Here is a 27,500-nt window from a genome sequence, read left to right as displayed (position 1 = left end):
GGAGTTTTATTTTCCAATAAGTCTTTGTATTTTATCCAGACATTAAATACTGCTTTCCTGACAATATGGTTCTTAAAGGCCTTATTGCTCTTAACCTTATCATACCATAGGTATGCATGCCAACCAAAAGCATTATTAAAACCTTCCAAGTCCAATACATCAGTGTCTTCGAGAAGTAGCCAGTCTTTTAGCCAGCAGAAAGCTGCGGCTTCATAGTACAACTTTAGGTCTGGCAGGGCAAAGCCCCCCTCTTTCTTTCGCATCAGTTAATATCTTATACTTATCTTATACTTAATTCTGGGCTTTTTGCCCTGCCAGACAAATTTAGAGATATCTCTCTGCCACTTCCGGAAGCACTCCGTTTTGTCCACAATCTGTAGTGTTTGAAACAAAAACAACATTTTTGGCAATACATTTCATCTTAATGGCAGCAATTCAGCCTAGCAAAGAAAGCTTCAATTTTGTCCAACTGTCCAAATCTCTCTTAATTTCAGACCAACATTTTTCATAGTTATCCTTAAATAGACTCAGATTTTTTGCTGTAATGTTTACCCCTAGGTACTTTACTTTTTTGACCACAGTTAGTTCTGTTTCTCTCTGAAACCGTTCTGACTCTGTATCTGTCAAATTTTCCCCCATTTTACTTATTGATTTGAGTTGTGTCCTGTCCTTTAACAGGTTCCCAGGGTCACTTACAAAATGTTAAAATATACAATAAAAACAAAAGCAGTAAACTAATACAAAAGACCAGTAACAAAGTAGCTAGCAGAATTGAAATGACCATAATCAGCATAATCAAAATTAATGTCCAGAAGATCAAAAAGCCTGGGATTTTTTAAAGAAGAAAGATATTTTGCCGGGTGAGGGTCCCTGGGAAAGCATTCTATTATTGGGGTGCAACCGTATTTTTTGCACCATAACACTCACTTTTTTCCTCCTAAAAAGTAAGGGGAAATGTCTGTGCGTGTTATGGAGGGAATGCCTACGGGTGGCATGCCTACGGATTTTCCTCCTCTAAAAACTACGTGTGTGTTATGGTTGGGTGCGTGTCATAGAGCGAAAAATACGGTAGTTGCTCTCAGCTCTGCCAGAGGAGGTGGACACATTCACTTATAAACCAGTGTTATATAAATCAGTTTTACAAGGCCAATCATCAGCTAGGATAAGACACTGGATAGAAGCTAGAGGAGCAAAACCTTATCAGCTTTTTCTTGTTTGTAATCCTGTTTATGATAGTCTTTGGAATCCTTTAAACCCAATTACGCTATTTTTAGTTTGTAAACACGAATAAAACCTATTCTAATTGGGAAATGTATTGGTAGATGCTGAAGCTGTTTACCCTTTCCAATGCAGGAGGCAGATTCTCAGTTTAGGAAGTGAGACAGATAGACAGGAACCGGAAAAGGTGGACTGGGTGAGGAAGGGCAATGTGCATTTTGCACCTTCTTAGTCCAGTATTCTGAAAGTCACACAGCTATGGCATCTTTATTGAGCAAAGAAAGTAGTAGGGCTTGGGAAGGATGGGCAGTTGACAAAGAAAGGTCTTAATCAGAATCCCCAGGCCTGTTTTACAGGTGACAAACAATCAAGCCACTACGTAAAAGAATGCTCACGCAAGTAAGAATAGAGTAAATTCCCAAAATTCACCAATGCAATACTCGTAACCTAACCAGCTTTGAATTGATTGCATGACTGAAGAGAAATGTAATTGCCTGCCACTGGACTATAGGCAAAGAGTTAGGATCAATATACAGAATGTCCGACAATCTCTGATGTATAGGATGTTACATTAGGTATATGCTTGGGTATACTCTTTTCCAGCTTCCTTTTATTATATATGCACAAAACATATTGTTCTGATTCCTGTTCCTCATCTACTTTGGTGAGAGGCAAAACAGCAATTCTTAGAGTGTCTGTGCCTATATTTGTATGCGTTTTGTCTGTTGTACCAGATTGTACTGTATATTTGAGCTACACTGTCTTCACACACAAATAGCTTCTCACTTCTCCAATTAGTATCTTATTGGCATAGTTTTCATAAAGTATATCTAATTGAAAATGGCAGAGAGAGGCTGTCTTACAGGCTTAACAAGATAAGGAGGTAGGTTGCAGATCCAGCTGCACTCTAGAGGTTCTGGTTTGTTTCTTGGCAGTCTGGGTTAGATTTTTCTGAATTGCATAAACTAATTGGCAGACAATATTCTGTTCAGGCACATTGAGCAAGGTAAGCTGAAAGGAACTAAATCCATGAATAGTTTTTGCAGGATTTTTATTTATTTATTTATTTTCAGTACCAGTTTTTCAAAACAAGTCATCAGTCCTGGAATTTCAGCAGGCAAACGAACATCATGCCCTTAAAATCCTGTTTTGGACTTCTTCCTAGCACTAATTCATTGAAGGTTGTGTTTGATGTTTTGTAGGCTGTTGTTCTTTTGTAATGAGAATTGGTTATATGGTAGATAGCCAACACCAGCCACAAATCAGAAGATTCATGCTAAAAAAAAAAATTCTAATAATTGACCAAAGGTTCATATTTACTGTGGTGGTGATTTGATGGGATACGGCTAAGTATATTGGCCTATACATTTTATAATTATTTTACTTATTTTAATGTGAGTTCTACGTTATTTCTTTCTAAACTATCATCCGTCTGTCTGTCTATCTATCTGTCTGTCTGTCTATCTATCTATCTATCTATCTATCTATCTATCATCTATCTATCTTTAAATTATCTGTCTGCATGTGGACATGCACCCATGCCTCACTTACCTTTTTTTAAAGAAATAGTTTGGTCTTTAAGAATATTGTTACATACCACCCCAATCTCTGAGCAGGCTGACATTACAGGGACTTACCCGGGGTCCATTTTTCATTTTGGAATGAGGCACAGTGGAGACTGCAGTGTCTTTAGGATATATGGCTTATTTACACATATATACAACCTGAGCCTACGATGGAGGGGTTAACAGCATTAACAGCCCCAAAGGGTCTTGTTTCTCCCATAACCGCAGTCTTGGATTCAAATAGAAATCAAACATTGTTCTCTGACCCTCCCTCCAACTTGCTGCTTGACCTCTAGTTTTACATCACAGCCCCCAAACTCTACTCCAAACTCTAGCTTTTGTCCTTCTCATTATCCGTGAGTTGAAGGAGGAGCCCCAGTATTTGCCATCTCACACAGAGCCCCCTTTTCTTCATTCTCTTAATGGCCCTTCACCCAGGCCATTACCTCATCAGGAAGCTAGTCTGGCTTGATTAAATTTTAACACTTGCTGGATTCAGGGATAAGAGGGGTCTGGCACCCACAAACTCATAACAGTATGAAGAATATGAAGGCAGGCTTAAAAGTGTGGAGCAGGTGACTGGAATTCAGTGAGCTGTTTTTGGCAGGAAAAAGAGTTTGAGCATGTCCAGCATGCTATGTGCAGTCATACCATATCCCAGCTTGCTACTGAAATCTCCTCCTCAGTACAGCAGGGAACGTTGCCTTCTGAGAAACACAAGCCCATAGCCACTGGCTGTGGGAGATCTGTTGAGATCTTTAAATCTCTATGTCTTCCTCAAAAGCCACAATTCCAGAAGTTTGAATTAGAATTTAATAATGAGTTGTTGCTTTCAAACTGAGTTGCAATAGGTGGCTGTTTGATCCTTGAGTTTATTTTTATATGTCAGATACTGAAATGCAAGCCACTTAGTATATATTATTGTAGGTGTTCTATAAATGGCTTCTTAGATTAAACTGCTACATTGGCTCATGTTGCATGATATGCATAGGTAAAGGGAAGGGGGTGGGAATCTGACATACTGGTAACAGAGACATTTATATTATTTATACAGAACAGAACAAACCAATTTACAAGAAAGGCATTTAAGTGGCAATGTTATTTATTAATGTTATATGCAAGCTAATGGAACTGCATCACAGATTCACCTAAGCCTAGTGGAAGGCAGTCTGTTATCAGAGTGCGTTTTTTAAAAGTTGTTATTATATTGAACAGTGGGGGGAAAACATTTTAATGGTGCTGTACTTGCATCTTTTGAGATGTTCTGATACTGGACATAAATTGATCAGTTTTGTAGGATTTGGACCATAAAATTGCACTTTTTCCAGAATGGTGTGGTTCTTTTGCTCTGGTTTCTTAAAAAACAACACAACAACAGTTGTTCTGGACCATTACTGCAGTGCATTGAAATAGGTCCAGTTTACCCTTGAGTGCTCACTGTACATTGATTTGAAGCATTTGTAAATGAGCTATCTTAGATAAATTGCCAAAGATAGAACTGAGAGTTCAAAGTGATGTATAAGAAGGACTGGAATGTCATATTTGTGCATGAACAAACCACTCCTAAGCATTCAAAAGCATTGGTCTAGTCCCAAGCACTCATCTGATGTCATGTAATACAGTTCTGTCACTGGAGCTTATGGGTCGAAAAATGTAAAGGACCCCTGACAGTTAAGTCCAGTCGCAAACGACTCTGGGGTTGCGCCGCTCATCTCGCTTTACCGGCTGAAGGAGCCGACGTTTGTCCGCAGACAGTTTTTCTGCGTCATGTGGCCAGCATGACTAAACTGGCGCATGGAAATACCGTTTACCTTCCCGGTGAAGCGGTACCTATTTATCTATTTGCATTCTGATGTGCTATCGAACTGCTAGGTTGGCAGGAGCTGGGACCGAGCAACGGGAGCTCACCCCGTCGTGGTGATTCGAACCGCCAACCTTCCGATCAGCAAGCCCTAGGCTCAGTGGTTTAGACTACAGCGCCACCTGTGTCCCTATGGGTCTAGCCCCGACCATTAGCTGAACAGAAGCCTGCCCTAGGATTGTGTCTAAGTCTCTCTTATCCCTTCATGGAAGAGGAGGATCCAAGTTTAACAATTAAACATTAAGTCTAGAATTTATATGTAAATCATATATACTGTGCATTATAGAAATTTAAAAATATGTGTATGTTACTTTTATATCCCACTTTTACAACAGGGAGCTTGTAGTAACAGTAAATTACAAACTTGGTGATCATTGACATGTATTAATAGGGCAAGGGCTACCTTTCAGTGGTTGAGCAGGTGCTTCTTGTTCAGAAAGACCCACTTTCATTCCGCAGCATCTCCAGGTAAGAAATGTCCTCTTCTCAATCCCTGAAGAGCTGCTGCCGGCGAGCGTAGACATTACTGATCTAGATGGAACAATGGTCTGATGCATAGCTGTCAACTTACAGATTTGAAAATAAGGGACCAGCAGCATCAAAAATAAGGTATCAGCAGCCAAAGTAAGGGATTTGGCAAGCACAGGTATGTTCAACTTCTGAGCCCCTCCGAGCCAAAGGCAGAAAGCCCAGGCAGCAGCCAAACGAAGCCTCAAGTGGTGGTTCCCACAGCGCAGCAACCTGGCAAAGGGGATGCAGCAAGGAAAACCACCGTCACCTCTCTGCTGGGAAGCGCTGAGCAAAGGCGAGTCCCCAGGCAATGCGGCCGATTTAATCGGCACAAGGCATGCAAGCTCCACCCCCCAGTTGTTCTTAGACTCCTTATTGGGTGAGCAACGCAGCCAAGCAAGACAGTTGGACCTCCCTCCCCCCTGGCCGGCAGGGAGGGAGAGGAGCTGCTTCCTTTGAAACCCAGAAAATTTAAGGGACATCATCAATAACGGACAGCAGCGGGACACGGCACTGGGATAAGGGACTTTCCCACCAAATAAGGAACGGTTGACAGCTATGGTCTGATGATACTAAGCATCTCCCTAAGAAGAAGAAAATCACCAGCCAGATGATGGGATTGCACACAAAATTTCAAACTCTTTTATGCATACATGGAGTACTGTTCCTCTTTTTGCTTTCTCTCTTATGCAACGCAGTGTAAGTATACAACTGCCAAGCTGTTTTGTTTAGAACATTTCTTAGACCTTGCCTTGTATAGGAAAACTGATATATTAACATAATCAAAATTCCTTTCAACCCAATTTCAACCCATGCCATTCATGGTTCATCAGATCATCCTGAACATAGAAAAATCTCCCATCTAAGTACATCTCACACCCAGACTCTGAAAGAAACAGTGGTGAGATGTGTATACATACAATATATTATAAAGTGGAGCATGGTGCCTTGAACTATGTAATTCTATGAAGTCTGCAGGGTGATTTCTTTTCAAGAGAAGTTAATATACTGTATAGGATAAATGGAAATGTAGGGTCAACTTTGTGTAGATTATTTTGATATTCATATCGTATATGAAGAATTAACCTTCTGATAGTCTTAATTCAGAATGTCAAGTAGGGGCCCATTCTTTGTTGTGAAATAAGCCATTTGAGACAACTGTATTTTAATATTTGACATTTTATTGGAATATTTGACATTCTTTCTCATAATCCAGTTGTAAGCTGTTGTTTTTTGTGCTTCCAGAGCTGCTTCATTTTGGTTATAGGACTTTTAGTGAGTTGTACACGTTGTAGGCAATTTAAAAAGAGAGAAGAAGAACCATTGACCATACACGCAAATAAGTCCTTAGTCCTAAGTATTGTCGTAATGGATAGAACCAAGGGTGCATCCATTTTGGAATCTTGTCTCTATCTACAGCCAACACTAGATGATGTTTGTGAGATAAGGGGCAAGGGATGAGTTCAGTTTTAGAAATCGCTAGTAACATTCAGCCCATTTCACAGTATTTCCTATGGGAGTTGCTGTGATTCCACCACACTAACGCTAACACAGAGAAGTGCATCAAAATATTAGGAAATGCCAGATTGTATTATTTTCATAGTTAAATATGATGCAGTTTCACCATGTGGAGAATGAATGCCAATTAATGCTGTGTGGACTAAAACAGCTTTCCCTATAAATAGGCCCTGGATTTTGGTGACGGCCTAAGCAAAGGAGGTAATGCTGCACCACATGGTGATTGTTTGATACTGAGGGGGAAACCTGCACCTGAAGGGTATGGCCTGAGATGGAGGATCTAAGAAAATAAATGACTGAAGTCAGGTGTGCATATTAAAGTTTCCCTGAAGCAATTACTCACATAGTTAATTGCCTCTGATAAACCTGACCTTGGCACCATTATGGAAGCATTATACCATTCTGTAAGGACACATTATTCTAGAACTTTTCTAAGGACTAAAACTATCAAGACTGTGGGTTTGTTTTATGTTGAGTTGTGTATGTGTGTGTAAAATATATAGTTACTGTACATGCAAGTCTGAGTTATGCTATTCACAAAAAGGATGGCTTTGATTTTAAGATATTGGGGCTCCTTGTTATGAGGATGTCTACGGGGCAAATCTGTATTGGGAAGTCACAAAAGGACTAAAATTTAGTTCTTTAGTAACTTCCCAATACTGATTGGCAGACCTATAGTTCCTGTATTTTCCCATCAAAGAGAGCTTCATAGCAAGGCATTCCTGATCAAACCAGGGTTTAGATTTGTTGGGGTATAATGATCGCCAAATTGCCTTTTTGGGGGGTCAAACACGGTTGAAGAAGTAAAATCAAATCCTGAAACAGGTTTATTCTAATTTCAGGGCATGAGGAGTTTAAGAGATTGTCTCTTAATGAGGAATTTATCTGAGAGTAACCTCCTAGATATTTGCTCATCGGACCACCTAATACGTGAGAACCTCAGCTCCATGTCGGTGGACCTGGAGAGTTCAAGTTTGTCATTGCGAAATAGATCCTTTTTTGCATCGAGGAGGAGATGCAATACAGATTTGCCCCAGGTGGCATCTTATTTTTTATATACTAGTGGCACAAAGCAAATGATAGTGTTTAGTGACATTCCATGCTATCAGTTGAGTCTTCCTGGCTTTAATATTGATTCCACCCTTACTCCTTATCTTGGCATTTGAGGATACGAAACATTTTCTACTCTCACCTTTAAAGAGTACAGTGGTAACTTGGGTTACAGACGCTACAGGTTACAGACTCCGCTAACCCAGAAATAGTACCTCGGGTTAAGAACTTTGCTTCAGGATGAGAACAGAAATTGTGCTCTGGCGGTGGCGGCGGCAACAGTACCCCATTAGCTAAAATGGTACCTCATGTTAAGAATAGTTTCAGGTTAAGAATGGACCTCCGGAACGAATTAAGTTCTTAACCCAAGGTACCACTGTATGTAGTGGCATGTAACAACCACACAGGATATGGAGAAAACCACATTCTGGATACCACAAGTGGCAACAGGAAGGCTACACAAATAGGAATGCTGTGTGCATTTTGTGGTAGTGTTTGCATCTATGTTTATGTCACATGTTTCATCCTAACTTCTGAAGTCATCTTAGGTGAGATGGTTGAGAACCACTCCTATATATTTTTTTTAAAAATAATATATTATGTCCTTCCAGTCTCATTCCATATTATAACAGAGCACCCTTATAATGCTAGTGGGTCCAGGTTTTTCAAAAAGTCTAAAAAGGTATTATTTGAAATCATGAACCATGTGTCACATCAGGAATATTGGGTGTTGGTGAGAATTTGATGGACAAGTACAGTGGTACGTCGGGTTAAGTACTTAATTCGTTCCGGAGGTCCGTTCTTAACCTGAAACTGTTCTTAACCTGAAGCACCACTTTAGCTAATGGGGCTTCCTGCTGCCGCCGCACCGCCAGAGCACGATTTCTGTTCTCATCCTGAAGCAAAGTTCTTAACCCAAGGTACTATTTCTGGGTTAGCGGAGTCTGTAACCTGAAGTGTATGTAACCTGAAGCGTATGTAACCCGAGGTACCACTGTACAACTTTCCAAATGTTGCTTGATCAATCTTAAACATCAATAAATTTGCATGCTGCTTCTCTGTACAATGTTTTATTCTGAAGTGCATAAGCAAATCCTTTACCAGTGTCCAGTCTTGTGAATTGCTAGACACCTAAAATTCACCTGAAATTAATTGAGTATTAAGCTGCCAAACTATAAGCAGGTTTACAGTGAAGGCCTTGTTAGAGATTCTTAAGCATATCTTCAAAATAAATGTTGTTCTAACAAATTAAGAAGAGTCAGTAAAAATGAATAAGTATAATTGAAAGATTGAGTATACCTGCTCCCATGTATTTCAGTTGTCAAGCTATTTTTAAAAATCATTATTACTAATATATGGACATATTATTTATATGGTTAATTTAAACTTGGGCAGAAAGAAAGAATTTGTCTCTCATATGGGTATTAAACTTCTTGAAAAGCTGTTTTTATTCATTGATTTAGCTGTGAAAAACAAACAGAAAATAGACATAAGGCTATCTGAACTCTTTATTTGCCACATTTACAATATTAATAACACTCTTTCCAGAAGTTGTCACATCAAGTAAAAGATCTTCATTCCAGACTGTCTTTTGGGGCCAAATTGAGGCTGGATGCATGCATTTAATAAATTGTAGTCTCAAGTAGTCATTTTTGTAAATAATTAGCTTCAGTGGAAGAATAAGTTAGCATATTGTATGCACCTAATGTTGCAAATGTACATACTGCAAACTTTCCTATTAATCAACAGTCAAGCACTGTAAGTTGGGTCTCATACATAATGAATTGTGCTTAAGCCTCCTGGGTTTCATTGATAGAAAAATAAGAGAAAACACAAGTGTAGTAAGCTTTTGAATAAAATTTAACTAGATTGCTCTGCATCCTGTAATTGTTTTGGAATCATTAGGGACTAGACAATTCATCTGCAATTTTGGGGGTAGTTTTGCCTTCATCTATCAAAGGAAGACTATTTAAATGACATTAAGGTGTTGATGTAACAACTTTTTATTTATTTCCACATGGAATGTTAATAATATGTGTTTTATGTATATTTTACTCCATCATATATTATAAGGAACATTTAAAAGATGTTGTGAAGGATATTTTAATGTCACGTTTTAAAGTGTTAAAAATACTTATTTTTGTATTTACATTTTAATTGTATTACTCTTTTCGTAAACCACCCTGGGAATGTGATTGAAGGGCAGTATGAAAACACTGATGATAAATAAGTATTATTAAAACTCATGCGAGAAATGTAACGTGTTTCTATTTATTTAAACTTACATTTAATGTATAAAATGTGTTCCACAGGCTAGGCATCTGATAACTGAACAGAAATATGAAATGTGCAAAGTATAAGGGGATAATTTTACAAGATCAGGAGTCACATTTGCTATAGCAGCCTGTGTCCCTGCCCGCCTTGTTTCCCTCCATTTTCCAGACCCTGAATTGGTGCCTGTAGTCTGCCTCACTCTCTGTGTGTGCCTGAAGCTGAAGGCTACCCTTGCCATTCAAGATGCTGTCAGTACCATAGAGTTGGAAGAGACCCCAGGGGATAGCTAGTCCAACCGCATACAATGCAGGAATCATAAGTAAAGCATCCCTGACAGATAGCTATACAACCACTATTTAAAAAGCTCCAAAACCAGTTTTCCCCACCACTCCATTCTTCTTTACCGGACCTCTCTGGTTGTTCGTAGATTCTGCTTTCCACAAGATAAGCCACCTGGTTGGTTGTACGGGAACGTAAGATGCCCTGTTGTAGTTCTGGATGTTATTGTTGGATTAGTTCACCAGCAGCAGGTCTCGTACATGCAACTGTGTGTGAAGATTCTGTGTGTTTACATGCCAAAGAGTTTTATTGAGGAGTTTGATTCAGAAAGAGGCCAACATAGAGAAATGCTAAATTATACTCATTTATAGAGGAGTAGTGATGTTGGTGCATTGCAGCAAAAACAAGTTGCCATTTTAGAAAAGTTTAGAAAACACCTGTTCAAAAAACAACATCAGTGAAAGCCACAACCTACACATGCACAGATACTAATTTCAGTCTTACCTTTGCAGACGAAAAGAGGATTGGCACTGCAGAGACAGTTTGTCTGGTGTCAATACTCAGCTGCAAACTGCTTACCAGTGAAAGGGAGCAATAAGAAGCAGAGGAAGCAGTTGTGACATAACACGAATACACTTGAATGCATGTACATATTACTTCTCTGGGTGCAAACTGGTAGGACCTTCCCAAAAAAATAGGGAACTGGCTGGCTAACAACTGAGCTAGTATTTACTGCTTTACTTACAGGCGAGGATGCTTTTACAGTTTTCTGGGAACCAAGATGGAGTTTCTTCCTTGCCCATGCTGATAGAAATTGTTCTAAAAATGTACCTGCTGAAAGTTGTCTCTTTGCATATTCTGCTGTAGTAGCAATTGAGGTGATTGACATGTGAAGATTACCTTTCCCTATTCAGCTAAGGTCCTGTGTGCTCAATAGTAAAGAGGCAAGCAGCAAGTTTTCCTATTTCCAAATGAGACAATGAGCCATTATTTGGATCTTCTGCCCACCTGGGAAAGTCCCAAGAATTTTTTAGTAACCTTGTGCTGTTGCTTGATAATGATATAAATTTATGGACTCCGATATTTGAAGCCTCCACATTCATCCATATTGTTGTTATGAAACCTGTGTTTCCATAGTTATTTTAGTTATTTTAATAAAACAAGGAGTGGGAGAAGGACTATCAATTGTATGGGACCTTGTCTAAAATAGGGGAAATTAATTTTAATCTAGAATATCTAAATATAGCACAAATGCTTTTGATTTACTGTGTGATTCAAACATGAATAAGCAATCAATCCAAAGAAGCCATTGCAATGGGATGCTACAACAGAGGTTTGTGTGGTCATATCAGGGGTTAAGATAAATTTAAAATAGGAATTTAAGACAAAATGTTTCTGCTATAAGAATTATGCAGGCCAATAAATGCCCAGAAAAACAGCTTGGATGTTAATAAAGGTTTGCTAGGGTTCTTTCTTTGTGGGGTGAGATTATAGGACAGCTGTCAGCTAAGTTTTACTCAAACTAAACTTCCTCAACCTAGGCCCTCCAGATGTTTTGGCCTACAACTCCCATGATCCCTAGCTAGCAGGACCAGTGGTCAGGGATGATGGGAATAGTAGTCTCAAAACATCTGGAGGGCCAAGGTTGAGGAAGCCTGAACTACTCATTGAAAATGAACATGATTAAGTTAGGTCCATTAATTTCAGTAGGTTCTGAGGTGAATACCACCTATATTCTCCTGGGAAGTGGAGAGTTGCTGGTATTCACCATGTTGTTGTTACAGTAAGTTCCACACTTTTTAACCAAACCAAACCAAACAAAAAAGGTGCCGGTACTGAATAACCTTGAGTACGCCCCCCCCCCCCAAAAAAAGCACTGCATATCCTAAATAAGGAACGTAACAATACAAAACAATAGATGGCTCCCAGTAAATGAGAACTATTTGCAAGTTGGCAATCATAGAATCATCAAATTGTAGAGTTGGAAGGGACCACAAACATTGGGCTTGCATTTCTTGTATATAAGTCTCTGTGACATATTTGATTAATTGCAGTCATACTGGAAGTGCAAATGCAAAAATTAGCTTCTAGTTTTGCCCCTCTCACCACCTATATGTATGTTTCACTAAAGTACACAGAGGGTTTATTTTGCTTTCTAGTTTATAAGCATTGCTCAACAACAGTAACACTTGACACTTTTACTGTTGCTGTTCAGTGTGTTGCTCACGTCTGCATAGTTAGGAACAGGAAATTCTTTTTTTCTTGGGTTTGAAATCACTTTTATTGGGGATGTAGAAAGTTAAAAGAAGATATTTCTGTTCTGTTGGACTTGAATAATACAAAACATAAATAAACATTACCTGGACCTTTCCTTCTTAAACGGAAACTGAGCTACTTTATTGTTTTCCCCTTTTCTAATTTGATGATCAGTTCTTCAGACGTAGGGTGTGTGTGTGTGTGTGTTTTTTTTTCTGCTGCTCTTATATTTGGGCTGGGGAAATTCATTCTGTGTGAGTTGGTATCTTACTCTTTTGTTTGAAAAAAAAAATCTTTGCAGTTAGACTGTGAAGCTAATTATTAAACTAATGTTATCATTCTTCTAGCACTTCGGATGCCTCTGTGTCTTGTGAAGTATGTGAAGCCTCAGAGGAAACAGCCGAGCCGCTGAAACAGTGTGTGGCTTGGCTTCAGGCCTATTTCTGTGAACCCTGGATGATAGAGAAGCTTCCTGTGCCCCCTTTTCACCACCCGCTGCTGGAGAACGGTCTGTATATTTTGTATTGTCATATGCGGCATGCCTAGCTGTATGAAAGTTTCTTGTCTGTAAGTAGATTCTATGCTGATCCAAAAACTTTAGATTAGAGCCACGTGCAAATGGCCTCTTGAATTATTTCATCATACTTGTGGCCAGAGAGATTTGGAATACTTATTTCACAAACTTTTCCAGGGGGAGGATAAACTCTTCCCAGTTTCTCCAGGGTGGGATTCACCATTAGCGGTGGCAGGAGCTCAGGTTGTTGTGGTAGTGGTTTGGTTTGCAATCATTGCAACTGTGTGGAAGCCAGGCCACCATTTTGCATCCTCCATAATGTTTGCACAGACCTGATGTCATTGGTGTGGAATGGCAGCCCCTACAGAAAAATGATGGAGAATATTGGGGGGGGGGGGAATTCTTTGAAAATTACAATGGTACCTCAGGTTAAGTACTTAATTCGTTCCGGAGGTCCGTTCTTAACCTGAAACTGTTCTTAACTTGAAGCAGCACTTTAGCTAATGGGGCTTCCCGCTGCCGCCACACAATTTCTGTTCTCATCCTGAAGCAAACTTCTTAACCCGAGGTAATATTTCTGGGTTAGCGGAGTCTGTAATCTGAAGCGTATGTAACCTGAAGTGTATGTAACCCGAGGTACCACTGTACATTCTGAGAAATTATGGCTCAGTAGGCTAACCACATGGGCAGTGGGTGGCCAGTTGCATGGGTCTTTCTCATGGAATCAGCACACACAATCTTCCTAGGTATATTGCCAATTCTGTGGGGAAAGTGTGGTGTAACCAGCCTCATATAATCAACATGCTTAACACTAATTCATGCATGAAGGCGTTAACACTTTTGATCGATATCAACTAGCATAGCCATTGCTGGAGAGCAGAGGTCCAATAGAGATCGGAAGGAAATGAATTAATGCATTTCAGCGGATCCTTATAAAATTTAACACAAAATATTTAGGACTTTTAATCCTCAACTGTTCTTATCAGATATGGCAAATATTTTCATTAAGCAGGTGCGAACTATTATGCAGGTACGTCTCTTGTGCCAAATATGGAACAGGTTTACTTTACACAAAGTACAGACTGTAATGTGTGACCTTTTGCACCACAAGCCCATTTTTTGAGTCGAGAAATGTTTTTCTCAACATGTTGAATTCTAAGAGGGTGCTTTTCCTTCCTTTTTCTCAGTTAATAGAGTTCAGACTGAGAGCAGGTGTGCATGTTTTATAGCTGGAATAAAGTGTAAAACTGAAATGCTAGCCAATATTTTTGACGACTAACACTGATAAATAGTTGTAGCACATGTGGTTTTTTTTTCTAAACACATATTTCTGCATAAAATACATTTTGTTTAGCCTGATACCCAGAATTATCTGGAATAATACATCTCCTTACTGATCATATGCTCTTCCAATTGCAGTCCCAAACTCTGAATATCAAAGAGAGACAGGAATGGGAGATGGGGAGGACTTTGCAAGTATTAAGACCTTGACTGAAGTTAGAGAAGAAAGAATCCAAGTATAAACAGGAAGAGATAACTTATTATTTGAGGAGAAATTGTAAATCAATTTTGAGGGATGAGCTTATAAACTGAATTTAACCATGAGTGGACTGATCTTGGAATCAGTGTTTCCATCAATGAATTTGCAGGCTTAGCCATTGGAAAATATCCTGAGGCTGTCTTCCTCAGTAAAATGAGAGTAGTACATTTTCAAACCAGCTGGTTTGTTAAAGAAATGAAAAGAAAATTGGGTACCAAAAAAGGCTTCTCTCTGCCTGTGACTAATAGCAGCCCTCAGGCAATACTGTTACTCTAGCATACAGCAGTCACCTCAGAATGAGACCCTTTGGAAGCCTACGTTTTTCTTTGCTATGTTGTTCAGTCAGGTCACAGTGCAAAAGGTGCATAAACCTCTAATTTAGAGAAAATGTTTCTTCGCTGTGCCTTAATTTAAGTCCCCTGTGTTGTGTTGTCCACAAGGCCTATTGTCCACATACACAGGGCTCTGCTAATGACTATTTTTCATTGTACTCTCTCTTTATCCTTTGTGTCCCTCCCACCAGCAAACATTTAGTGTGAAATTAAAGGGTAGAGAATTTTCACACATACTGCTGGTAAACTATACCTGCAGAACTGGGCAGTGTGTCAAAGGTACATGCTTCTTAACCACTGGCCTGCTTTTCAGTAGAAGTGTTTCTCCCAGAGTGAATGTCAGCCCTGAACAGGACCAAGTATTTGTGTGTGAGAAACTTAATCAAGTTACTTCCTCATAGGTAAAGGCACCTGCAACTGCTCTACCATTGCACACCTTCAATATCTCTTTCCCCCATTGTGTAATTCCATCACCTGATCATATGGTCCTCACTTATGAAAGACCTGTAAAATTTGCCCCACTCAGATGGTTCCAATACTTTTGTGTATTTTCCCAAAAATAAGGGATTACACCCTGAAAAAGTGGATCCTATAACCTAACTGGTTAATGGGGAAAAGAGAGCAGCCATTAATTCACCCCTCCTCCAGTGAACTAAACAGTGGCAGCATGAGTTTGTACTACTTTTCTATTTTATGTACTGCATTTAAGAAGCTGTTATAATCACATGCAAGAGTTCAGGTGTGCTCTTCTTGACGGCTGTTTGCTTATTTGTTTACTGCAAACATCTATTCTGAATTATTTGCCTTGATTTGATATCTTGACACTTTCTGGTAGCACCTGTATGTATACCTTACTCAGACACATCTCCATCTCAAAGCTAAACAGGAAGAGAAATGCTTAGCTGAAGTGGCTAAGGCAATTCGGAATGACAGCTGAGTCCGAAGTAAATGAGCAAGGACAAGCTGCATATTTTTTTTAACTTACAATATCATTTCTGTTTAAATCTGACTACCTGTAAGCTAGTAGTAGGATTTTTATTTATCCATTGTATCCAATGCTTTTTTACTCTTCTGCATATATGTGCTGAGCCACTTACTTGAGAACAATCTTTTAATGAAATCCTAGTACACGGACAATGGGAACGTATACATTTCATCATTATGCCTTGGAAAGAAGTGTCCTGGAGTTGGAAAGGGTCTTCAAAGGTTGTCTAGTTTGACTCTCTGTCGGTGCAGGAAGTCCACTTCTTCAGTATCCTGGTTAGGTAGCTATCCATCTCTGCTTACAAATTTCTAATGAAGGAGAGTCAGCCATTTTCCAAGGCAGTCTGTTCCACTGTCAAGCAGCCTTCACCTATGGCCTGATCTTCAGGCTCCTCACCATTCATTTGGACACATGTCAGTTTGCTGATACCTTTCTTAATCCAGTGTGCCCAGAAATGGGGACACTACTCCTGGCTGCCTGACCAAAGCAGAACTGATGCAAGCTAGAATTGCATTAGCCTTTTTTTGCTATCACATGTCTTGCTGAAATAGAGAAAAAATACGTCAGCAGCATTCCCCTGATCTGCTAATACTAGTAACTCTATTCAAAAAAGGAAATAATGTCAAACTGGAATCACTTCTTAAGTAAACCATGCTACTTCTTTGTGATCTAAATGTATACAAACTGACATTTTATATGTTTTAGAACCTTTCTAGGTATCAACATTGTGTTGACCAGCCAGGGGTTCCATTGATCTTCTCCCTTCTGCTGCTGCTGCTGCTGCTGCTGCTGCTGCTGCTGCTGCTGCTTCTTCTTCTTCTTCTTCTTCTTCTTCTTCTTCTTCTTCTTCTTCTTCTTCTTCTTGCAACATCTGGTCTTCTAGCTCTTCTCTATCACATGTTGACTATCACAACAGAAGATTTGAGATTACATCAGTAAGCACCTTGAGGTTCCATAGTGCACATCCAACTAAAGCAAGGGTGGGGATCATTGTAGCCTTTCAGATATGATTGGACTCCCAACTCTCATCTGTTCCAGTCAACATTGTCAGTGATCAAGGATAATAATCAACAATATCTTGACAGCTAAATATTGCCCATCTCTGAACAAACAAAAGATGATTTTGATACTTTATATGGTAAAAAGAAAGTCCAAGGGAATTAATACTATTACATAGCATTCATACTGAAAGCATGGTGAAATATTTATAAAATAATGGTCTATATACTTTGCTAATATGTACGCAGGCCTGGCCAGGACGGCTTTCCTGTTATATTTTCTGGGTTTGACAAGACATGGAACCCTCACCTGTCCTGAGCCTACTCCAACTCCCCAAGTTAGTGAGCTCCAGCTGGGCTGTGGGTCCTTGCCTACCTTCCCTCAGAACTGATAGCTGTGAATCATGAGATCAGGGGTGGTATGTCCCATTTCACCACTTGAGGCAAAACAAGAAGTGTCACCCTGCTCTGCCACCCCGCCACCCCACCCCCACCCGTAGGACGCTCACCACTACTGCACCACCTGCCAGTAGCACTGCTGCTGAACCATACCCTCCAACATAATATGCAAGAAATTTAATGGATTCTTGATTGCTGTTATACACTATTACCAGATAGCTTTACTATCAGGACAACATTATTAGGATTAAAATAAAACTCAAAATCAGCCAATTCAGTAGTTGAATTTTGCACTGACAGGCAAAAATGACCCTACATTTTAATTTTTTTATTTTACTATAATCCTGTTGGGAAAGAGCATTTGCCCACGAAAACTGAATGCTAGGGATCACGTGTTCTTTAGATTTTGGCCTTATTTTTTGCTGTTGAAACTCTGAAATAATACAGCTAAGTATTCCAAGAGTGGTAGGGCTACAGTTCCTTTTGCTTCTTATATCTCAAACTCACCACGAACTTTTGTTTCAGAATTTATCTTCAAGTTCTGTACTTCCCAAAGTTAATTTTATAGTTCGAGGCAAAGTGTAATAATTACCATATACTGTTGAATCAGGTACACATTTCTGGTGCTCAAAACATAATTATTGGAAGGTAATTGCTAAAATAAGAAAAGCATTTAGAGTATTAGAATCAATATAAACCATTCCTCTCTGCTTTAAATTAAACCTTTAAAAAGGTTCATCTTCTTGAGATATTACCTAGTAAAGCTGGAAAGTTTTAAACCTTCGGATGCCATTTTATTGATTGTGACATAGTTGGAACTCCTGTACTCAAATTAAGTGGGATAGAAACAGCTGGTGTGGGGGAAAATGTGATTCTTTAAAGCTTAGCGCCCAGTGAACTGCTTTTCAGGGGCAGTGGAAATCTAGGTCTTATTGCTTTCCATAGCTACCTGTGCAAAAAGTGAAGGAGGGAGAAAAGGACTGATCAAAAGAGCAGAAGAGATAGAAGACACCCATGAATTTAAAGAGTGCAGTGCAGACTGTCAGATGTCTTGAATCAATACAGAGAGGTCACTGCATGGCAAGCATGAACAGTTTACATAGCAGGAAGCTGATACTACTGTACATCTCAGTGATTTGTAATGTGAAGAGTAAAGGAGACCCTTGAAATAGGAAGGAGCAGGAGGAAACAGAGAAGCTAATGTTGACCCATGATTTAATTGCAGAGACTGTGCAAAGGCAATTCTTCAACACAGAGCATGGAAAAACAGTCACAAATATAACTTAAAAGATTTATTTCTGGAACAGAGTGGGGTCCAGCACAATCAATTAGATGTACCATGACAGTGCTACTGGAAGATCAGCATTTTTGCTACTTTTTGACGGTTCGTTTTTGCTGCCCTTATGTTCTTTTGGGAACTGTTTCTCTGTCTAAAGCATGCCACGCGCCTTTTTATAACAGTATCTTGTTGGGGAAATGATCATGCACTTAATTTTGACCTTTATAAAGTCGAAAAGGCATATTAGGAAAACGTACGCTCTGATAACACATTTAAAACGTTGACCTTGTTTGTGTCTACACAGTTAGTGTCAGGAAAGACTATGTTTGCATGTCCTTCAGCTGCAGTAGTACACTAGTAAATTTGTTGGAATTAGCCATTCCCCAGCAAAGTAGGGCTACACAGGTGGACAACACACAATAAGAATATGAAGCTTTTCGGATGCTGTCAAAATATTTTAAAATCAAAATTTATCATTTCTTAGGAATGCAGAAGCTTATTTATTGTCATACCACCATGTTGCCTTCTACCTGTTCCCTCCTGCTCATCTAGCTAAGTTGGCCTTTTCTTGCAGGTGCTTTTCCATGACTCCCCACCCTTTCTTTAACTAATCCATTTCTGGGTATCCAAGCTTTACCACCAAGGTGTTCTTCCATCCTGCAATATACTGGAATTACCTGCTTTCTTCTATGTCCATGTTTCTCTTTATATACCTTAATACTGTCTCCTATTTTGGGATTGTATTTCTGCCGTCCGTTGGTGCTAAGCAGTCATATGATACAACATTGTTACACGCCACCCCTAGTCTCTGCTCAGTGGTAGCAAGATTCCAGGGGGTTTCTAGGCAGGGTTGTGTTTCCATTGGAAAATCAAGGCACAGCAGAGAAATACAGTTTATTTTGCACATATTTACACCTGGAAGCCTTCAGTGGAAGTGGGATACAGTACACCACAAGAGGGTTTCTCGTTGACCCCATCATAGCTTCAGCAAGTTTGGGTCCAAAATAGCAGCCAGTCATGGCCCCTGGCTTCTCAGTGTAGCCTCCTCCACCCAGCACTACATCAAGTTCTCTCCTTTGTTGTCCTCCTTCCTCCCAGAACACCTTGCCAAACACAACACCTCCCATTCTGTTTGCTCACCCGCCCTTCCTCCAAACCTCTGTTTTTTAAAAAGACAACATTTTTCCTGTGTGACATCACATCCACGTTACCCTGGCAACCTCAGTTTTACAGACCCAAGCATCTTCCTTTGACGGGCTATCAACACCTTTGGCATGCTTAACGATTTCCATCCCAGGGGAAGACTCTAAGCAATTAGTGGTTTCTAGCATCCAGCAATTTCTAACATTCACTAACTTCTTACAACTACAGGTGCCTTTGCACCCTCAGACTCTGGTTCCCCCAAATCTGTAACAATATTATTTGGGTGATTTGAGTCCAAGTGTTACTTATTAGACTAAGGCCGACTGAAATCAGTGGGGCTTCAAAGTGTTTTAGGATCTAGGTGCAACTGTATTTAGGCCCTGAAAGATTTGCAATGTTTATCTTGGGGGATTTCCCATAGGTAATAGATAAATATTTACAACTTAAATTCCATTTAGCTAACCTTCTGAGTTTGTTTAATGGCATAGTGTTTGCAAGATTATCCAATGTGCATTACACTGATACAGCACAGTGTTGAAAATATTTCTGTGAAGTCTTTGATCATCAGAGTTAGGAAGGTAGGGAAGTCCAAGCAGCTTTCCACAGAGATAAAGAAAATTAAATTAATGCAGATAAGGCAGATTAATGCAGCAAGCCAGATCTAACATCATCAAGATTTTTTTTTAAGTGACTTCTTTTAACCCTCTTAATTCTATAAAACATGACAAAGGTAATTGTGAAACAGATCTAAGTATCAAGATTGAAATGACCATGCAACATGGGACCTAATTATAGCCTAGAAAAATCAAAACATTGAAGTTACAGCGAAAGTGAAAATTATTACAGCACTAATAGCACACAAACATACGGAACACTGCCCTAGATAGTGGGAGAAATCAGATGTATTTGTATTAATCCAAATGTTGTGTGTTTATGTGTGTGTATTTAGGCAAGCAATGATATTTTGGTGAGTAGATTTTTATTTGAGGCAAATTAAATTAATTAAATATGCCTGTGGTGAAAGTCATATACAGAAGACAAAGTTCTAGGGGACATGTAATTACAGATATCAAGACTACTCAGTACAGCGATAACATCAAGAATTAATCTGGGGGTGAAGAATAGAAGAGTGGCACAAATATAGGGTAATGTTTTATTTATTTATTTAGAAATCTGCCTTCCTTTTCAGCAAGAAGGTCCCACCATTTGCTTTCAAGGATAGGATCATTTATAATAAAATCACAACAGTAGAAGAACAACTAAGAGAAGTAGGCTCAACAGCCCACAGGAGCAGAAATATAATTAAAAACAGCAAATGTCTGGCAAAATTTGAATGTCTTCCCTGTTTGCTGTGAGGCTAACAGTGATAGCTATTCACTGACGTGGCAGCTATCTAGTCCTTGACCTATCCTCAATACCTTTTGGGTAATACCACATTCCCCCCTCCCCCCCCAAAAAAGCCTACCCAGATGCCTAGAAAGGTGATGTGAATTTTAACCTATATTAGTATTTTAACTTCTTGTATGTTTTAAACTTGCTGGTATCCGTCCGTCTCAGGAAACAAGGAAGAAGGGCACCTTTGGGGATGAGGTCTAATTTTTCCTAGACTTCCTTTTTTAACTTTGTAAACTGCATTGAGGGTATTTTTTAAAAAACAAAACAAAACCAGTCAAGCAGTGCATATATTTTGTGAAATGAAAAGTACACAATGCACAACAGATGTAACTGCTGTTCAGAAAAGTTGGCAATAACCAATGTGCCGAAATATTCCTTTCAGATTGTCGTGCCTCTGTTTTTTCAGACCGTTTCAAGTGCCATACCCCAAATCAGCTTGTACTGTTCTCTGGCCTATATAAGGTAAAAGTAAAGGATGCCTGACAGTTAAGTCCAGTTGCAGACGACTCTGGGATTGCAGCGCTCATCTCGCTTTATTGGCCAAGGGAGCCGACGTTTGTCTGCAGACAGTTTTTGCGGGTCATGTGGCCAGCATGACTAAGCCGCTTCTGGCTAAACCAGAGCAGCGCACGGAAACACCGTTTACCTTCCCAGTTAAGCAGTACCTATTTATCTACTTGCACCTTGACATGCTTTCAAACTGCTAGGTTTGCAGGAGCTGCGACCGAGCAACGGGAACTCACCCCGTTGCAGGGATTCAAACCGCCGACCTGCCGATCGGCAAGCCCTAGGCTCAGTGGTTTAGACCACAGCGCCACCCGCTCCCCTGGCCTATATAACAAGCATTTATTGTTCTGATAATTCATCTCTTTCCTGTAGACACCTCCTGCGTCAAGGTTGGATCTGATTTATGTCCAATATCTGGATCAACCTTTGGCTGAGATGATCAGAATCCAGGAAATGTCAAAATGGAGTTGTGGCAGTGTTTTGTCCCCTCCTCCTTTCTGCTGTGACTTGGCTTCTTTGGAAAACTCGGAGAGAGAGGAGATCCTATTAATCCAACCTCTAAAAGATTGAGATAACTTTTGATTCTTTTCTAGAAGAAATTGAGCTCTTCAAGATCAGATTTATCTGTAGGACATGAAAGCAGGGAGTGTCACTCCCCCGGTACAGAATTCCCCTTCCACCTGCCAAATGTGTGGGCAGAACGTCATGAAATGCAGTGGGCATGGAAGGTGGCCCTGGATCCATCAGAAACTGAACCAGTCCTACTGGGGTTGCATCTGTAAAGCCCTGCCCGTTTGGCTTGCCCCTTAAGACTTGGGTTGCCAGTGTGGTGTAGTGGTTAAGAGCAGTAGACTCGTAATCTGGTGAACCGGGTTTGCGTCTCTGCTCCTCCACATGCAGCTGCTGGGTGACCTTGGGCTAGTCACACTTCTTTGAAGTCTCTCACCCCCACTCACCTCACAGAGTGTTTGTTGTGGGGGAGGAAGGGAAAGGAGATTGTTAGCCGCTTTGAGACTCCTTAGGGTAATGATAAAGCGGGATATCAAATCCAAACTCCCCCTCCTCCTCCTCCTCCTTCTCCTCCTCCTCCTCCTCCTCTTCTTCTTCGTCTTCTTTATGACTCAATAGGAGTTTCTTAGTAGGCATGTATTCCTCCAATTGTTTGCCATTGTATAATTATGCTCTAAGTAGCATTTCTATAAGCAGCAAACCACTTGGAGACTTCAAAGTTTTAATAGCTTATATCCAATAGTATCCCTCCTGTGATAGAAGGTGGTCTGATCCAGTGGAGGCTTCCATCAGTGGACTGCAAAAGGAAGGCAATTTTTGCATTGTCATTCTCCCTCCATCAACCCATTTCACTGCTCCCAAAGCTTCTCTAGAGGGACACACATGTTTTCTGTTATCCACAATTATTTCTTCTGCAGTAATGCTAATGCATAGTAGTAGTCATTTAATAGGTTGAATCTCTTCACTTAATTATTTATCCTTCCCCATATTTTTTATACAGATACCTTTTTTTTTGACAAGTACATGGCTTTCGAATATAAGCAATTCAAAAATTGTGCAATTATTATGTAATCATGTGCTCATTATTCTACTGTTTTTAAAAAATACAATTTATAGTCTTTGTAACATAACACCAGGAATGTGCGATGCTAATTAATTCAGCCTTCAAGTTTCTTTGACATAAAGTTTCAGCATGGCCCAGAATGCCCCTTTCCCACATGCAAATAGGTCATTTCACCATGTATGAGAAGTGGCCAATATATTTGTAACAAAAATAGTTGCTGAGCTACAAAAGGATACTTTTCACTGAAAATTTGCATCTCATCCTCTTTTCTGAATAAAATATGCAAGAAGTAACATAAATGGCATACTGTCTCTCCCCCACCCCCTTTTCCCATGAATTGGGTCTTTGATGTTCAAGAGGAACCAGTGTTAAAGAACATCCCTAGAAGGCTGTAGAAACTGTTCCTATTTATGACAAATGTAAAATAGTAAAGATCTAGCTGAATGTGTTGGTGTCATTAGTTTGTGAATCGCATCCTTGAAAATAAATGTGGAGGAACCAAATCGGTTTAAAAGAAGATAACAAAATGGTTTAAGCTACTTAGGTTGAATGCCAATTATATTTTAATATTCAGCTGAGCATATTTTACTAAGAAAAAAGGCAGTGTCGGCGCATGCATAACTCATTGGCAGCGTCGACCAGCTGTGCCACTCTTCTCTTCGAATCACTTTGTGCATTTTAGTAGCATGGTAATTTAGTAGAGAACTACCTGAGTGATGGCATTTTCAATGAGCAGGTAATCTACAGAGAATTTTTATATGGTTATGAGTTCTGCGCTTCAGCCTGGCAACACAAAAATACATCAAGACCAATTACGGTATCAACTTTCAGCGTGATACCCTTGCCACGCAAGTGCATGTATTTCTGCCCCAGGCATTTCAAATTGCATCTAATTTGAAATCTTTGGGGTTTTAATTAAATTTTAGAATATATGGAATTCTTCATTAGTACCTGCTCTGAATAGCAGATTATACTTCTCAGTCTCTCGTTAAAGTAGTAGGCTGTGGTAAATAGCATGTTCAAGAACTGATCATTTGTGGTGCCTGGATATTGGGAACAGAAATAGTGAGATGCAAAATAATATCAAAAAGATTATTAGTCCAGTGAGGGACTCTTGATTTGTATTTTAATGGAATTTTACATTTCTCTTAATGATTTGCAAATTGTCCTCTGATTATAAGATGCATTAAGATTTTCATTTTAATGGTGAGACAACCATTAGCAATAAATAAATAAATAAATAAATAAATAAATAAATAAATAAATAAATAAACTGCCTTCTTCTAGAATGCTTCCCTGCAGCAGGATAAATATTGAAAGCATTAACGCCTTTTTGATGCAAGTTATAACACAGCAGTTTGGACCTATACATGAATGATTGTGGCCTTTCATACATATATTAGCACTTTGAAGTCCATAATTGTCTTTACATGGGTGAGCAATGAATGAAACTGAAACTGCCATTACTTTCAGATAAATAAGAAAAATAAACACCTCTTTACAGAATTAATATTACTTCCGCTTCAGTAAGGATTTTAGACCTAGTATGCATGTAAATTCCAATAAGGGTTTAATTTTTAATCCAGCGCAATTTGTCGTCTATAAAGAACTCAAATGATTTGCTGGGGGGGAAAGTAAAGATGGATGAGGCTGTGACAGTACTGCAGTTTTGTCCTAAGGATCCAGGAATAATCTTACTATATAATAATTTTGTAAGAGTAAAGTTGTTGTGCTTGGTTTGCGGTGGCCACGCAAAGTGCAGCATGACAACAGCAGATGGAGCAAACAAAGCAGACAGGCTGGCAGCATCAGTGATCAGACAAGTGAGTGGCCCAGGCAGGTCTTCCCATGTTTCTTCTGCCATCATCACTGCAACAACCCACTTGCCCACCTGGGCAAGCACCACAGGGCAAGCAATCCCCTAGCCCAAGCAAATGGGTCGGTGGTCCACCCTAGTGTCAGGAGCGTTTCCCAGCCAAAGGAATGCACATGGCAGATAGTTAACACTTACAGTCGCTTCTACTGCTCTGGAAACCTACGCACATTAATCTAGCCTCCAGGCAGCTATTCCCAGGCCTGTGCTCTATGGAGCAGTTGCAGCAACAGGGGACCACACACCCCCTCCACCAGTTTACATACCTTCCCCCTATGGGCTACTGAATTTCCATACCTGGATTTAGCTTGTTGGCCCTCATCCAGCCCACCATTATTTCTAGGCACTGATCCAGGACTTGCACAGCCATACTTGACTCAGATACAACAGATAAAATAGAGCTGGGTGTGTCCTCATGACGGCACCGGTCCAAATTCCGGTCCACATTCTCTAATTATTGTTCTCAGTAGCTTCATATAGATGTTTAAAAGGATTGAGGACAAGATGGAACCCTGCAGCACCCTACAACACAACTGTCAGGTGAGGCAAGGTGAGGTACATTCACCCAATACCATCCAATGAAATCAGTCGTGTCAGTAGGATTGGAACTACTGTAACATATTACCTCCAACTTATGGGCTGCAGATCTGGTAAGAAACCATGATTGATTGTATCAAAAGTCACTGAGAGACTGAGCAGAAACAACAAGGTCACATCACCTTGTCCCTTTCTGGGGGGGTGGGGGACCATCCACCAGGTTGACCCGGGCTGATTTAGTCCTGAAACCAGGCCTGAACCAAAACTTAAACTGGGCCAGGGTAATATTAAATATGTCTTTTCCTTTTCACAACAAAGTTACACATCTTGTCTATTAAAACCCTAGTTATCCTGAACTTGCTTCAATACCTTCAAAAATTGCCTATATTAAGCTTTTGATAGGATGCAAATTAATTTAAATGTGAGGGATCAATTTATTTATTAAAATATAGTTAAGTCTTTTAATCAGATTGTTGCCATAGCAGATATATACATATATGAAACAAGCCATAATTACCATTCATTCTTTTAACATGGGACTGGTAACTGTTTTAGTACAGACTGCACCCAAAGTTGACAATATAGAAAAGTGCATAGATACTTGAAGGAATCACACCATCAAAGGATGAGTTAAATAGGACCCTTTCCCCCCGCACAGTGGAGTTACTATTTTTTTTTTTTTTTCATATTAATAGGACTGACACTACAATGGCATTTTCCAACAAATGCAATAATGGTGATAGTTTTCTAGATTGGACATATAAAATACGAGCAAATAATATATTAGCTTTCGCTGTCATGCCATTGTAGTTGGCCCCTTTCTTCGGTCAGGAGTTTTAGCTGCCGGTGTTCTTATACTTTGTTACTTATTTTCTATTTGTCTGATATAAAACTAAGGAAAAGGGGAGGCAGTTTATGTTCCACTGCAGTATTGTCCAACTGATGCAGAATACTTCTGCAAGGTATTTGCTCAAATTCAAATTCTGTGAGAGGTGGTAAAACTCTTGTGTTTGTCTAGCACAGAGTGGGGAACCTGTGGCCCTCCAGATACTGTTGGAATCCAACTCCAATCAGTCCCAGCCAGCATAGTCGGTGATCAAGGATGATGGGATTTGTAGTCCACAGCTTCTGGAGGACCACAGTTTGTCTACATCTGGTCTAACATATGTCTAAGTAAGAATCTTGTTAGATTAATTATTTTGTTGCTAATAAAAATATCATGGAAGTAGTCAAAACTACAACTTGCGTCTTGGGTAAAACAAAGACTCACCTGTGGCTCTAGAAATGAAAATTGCATACACCGCCTATTTTGTGCATGTTTGATTGATGTTTGTTGCATGGGCCTTTTGGAACTCCTGTGTACACATGTATTTTGATGCATGAGCAGCATAAAGTTGTATAGGACCTTTTGAATCACTCTAGAATTCAGCATACACACGTTGCAATGCCCATTTTTATGACTTTGAATTTGGAAGTGGCCCAAAATTGACTCCCTTGCCAAGTAGTAAAAGGATTATTTGTTCCTTAAGTGGGATTTTGTATGGCATGTATAGGCCTGGAGCAGATTTCTGCAGCTGAGTTATAAACCCTTAAATATGGGTCTTATTATAGAAATGCTGACATTCCTGTTGGAAGTGTTAGGGCTGCAAATGATTAGACTTCAACTGTTGTATAAAGCCTTAGATACTCTTGTCACATGGAGACATACTGGTTTAGTGGTACCTACAATATTATGAACCCCTGTTGGTCTGACTGAAAAAAAACGCTGACATTAAAACCTCAAAATTAAAACTTTTAACTGTGTGTTAGCTTACTTGTGTGCTATTTCCTCTTTTCATTAAGAGTGTAGCAGAATGAGTCACTTGAAAATGTTAACATCCTGTCTGTGTCTTAT

General features: G+C 39.6%; 1 protein-coding gene across 8 annotated transcripts in view; it reads left to right on the top strand.

The window, feature by feature from the left end:
* The window catches only part of MGMT (O-6-methylguanine-DNA methyltransferase), a 186,165-nt gene that overhangs the window by 128,505 nt on the left and 30,160 nt on the right, over nt 1-27,500 (top strand). For all 8 annotated transcript variants that reach the window (XM_083741117.1, XM_083741115.1, XM_083741116.1 and 5 more), the window contains one exon: nt 12,879-13,039. In XM_083741117.1, coding sequence (XP_083597243.1) covers nt 12,879-13,039 — 161 coding nt within the window. The remainder of the gene's footprint in view (nt 1-12,878; nt 13,040-27,500) is intronic.

The sequence above is a fragment of the Podarcis gaigeae genome (genome assembly GCF_964106915.1).
Source record: "Podarcis gaigeae genome assembly, chromosome: 5".
Lineage (NCBI taxonomy): Eukaryota > Metazoa > Chordata > Lepidosauria > Squamata > Lacertidae > Podarcis > Podarcis gaigeae.
This window is presented reverse-complemented; position numbering and strand designations above follow the sequence as displayed.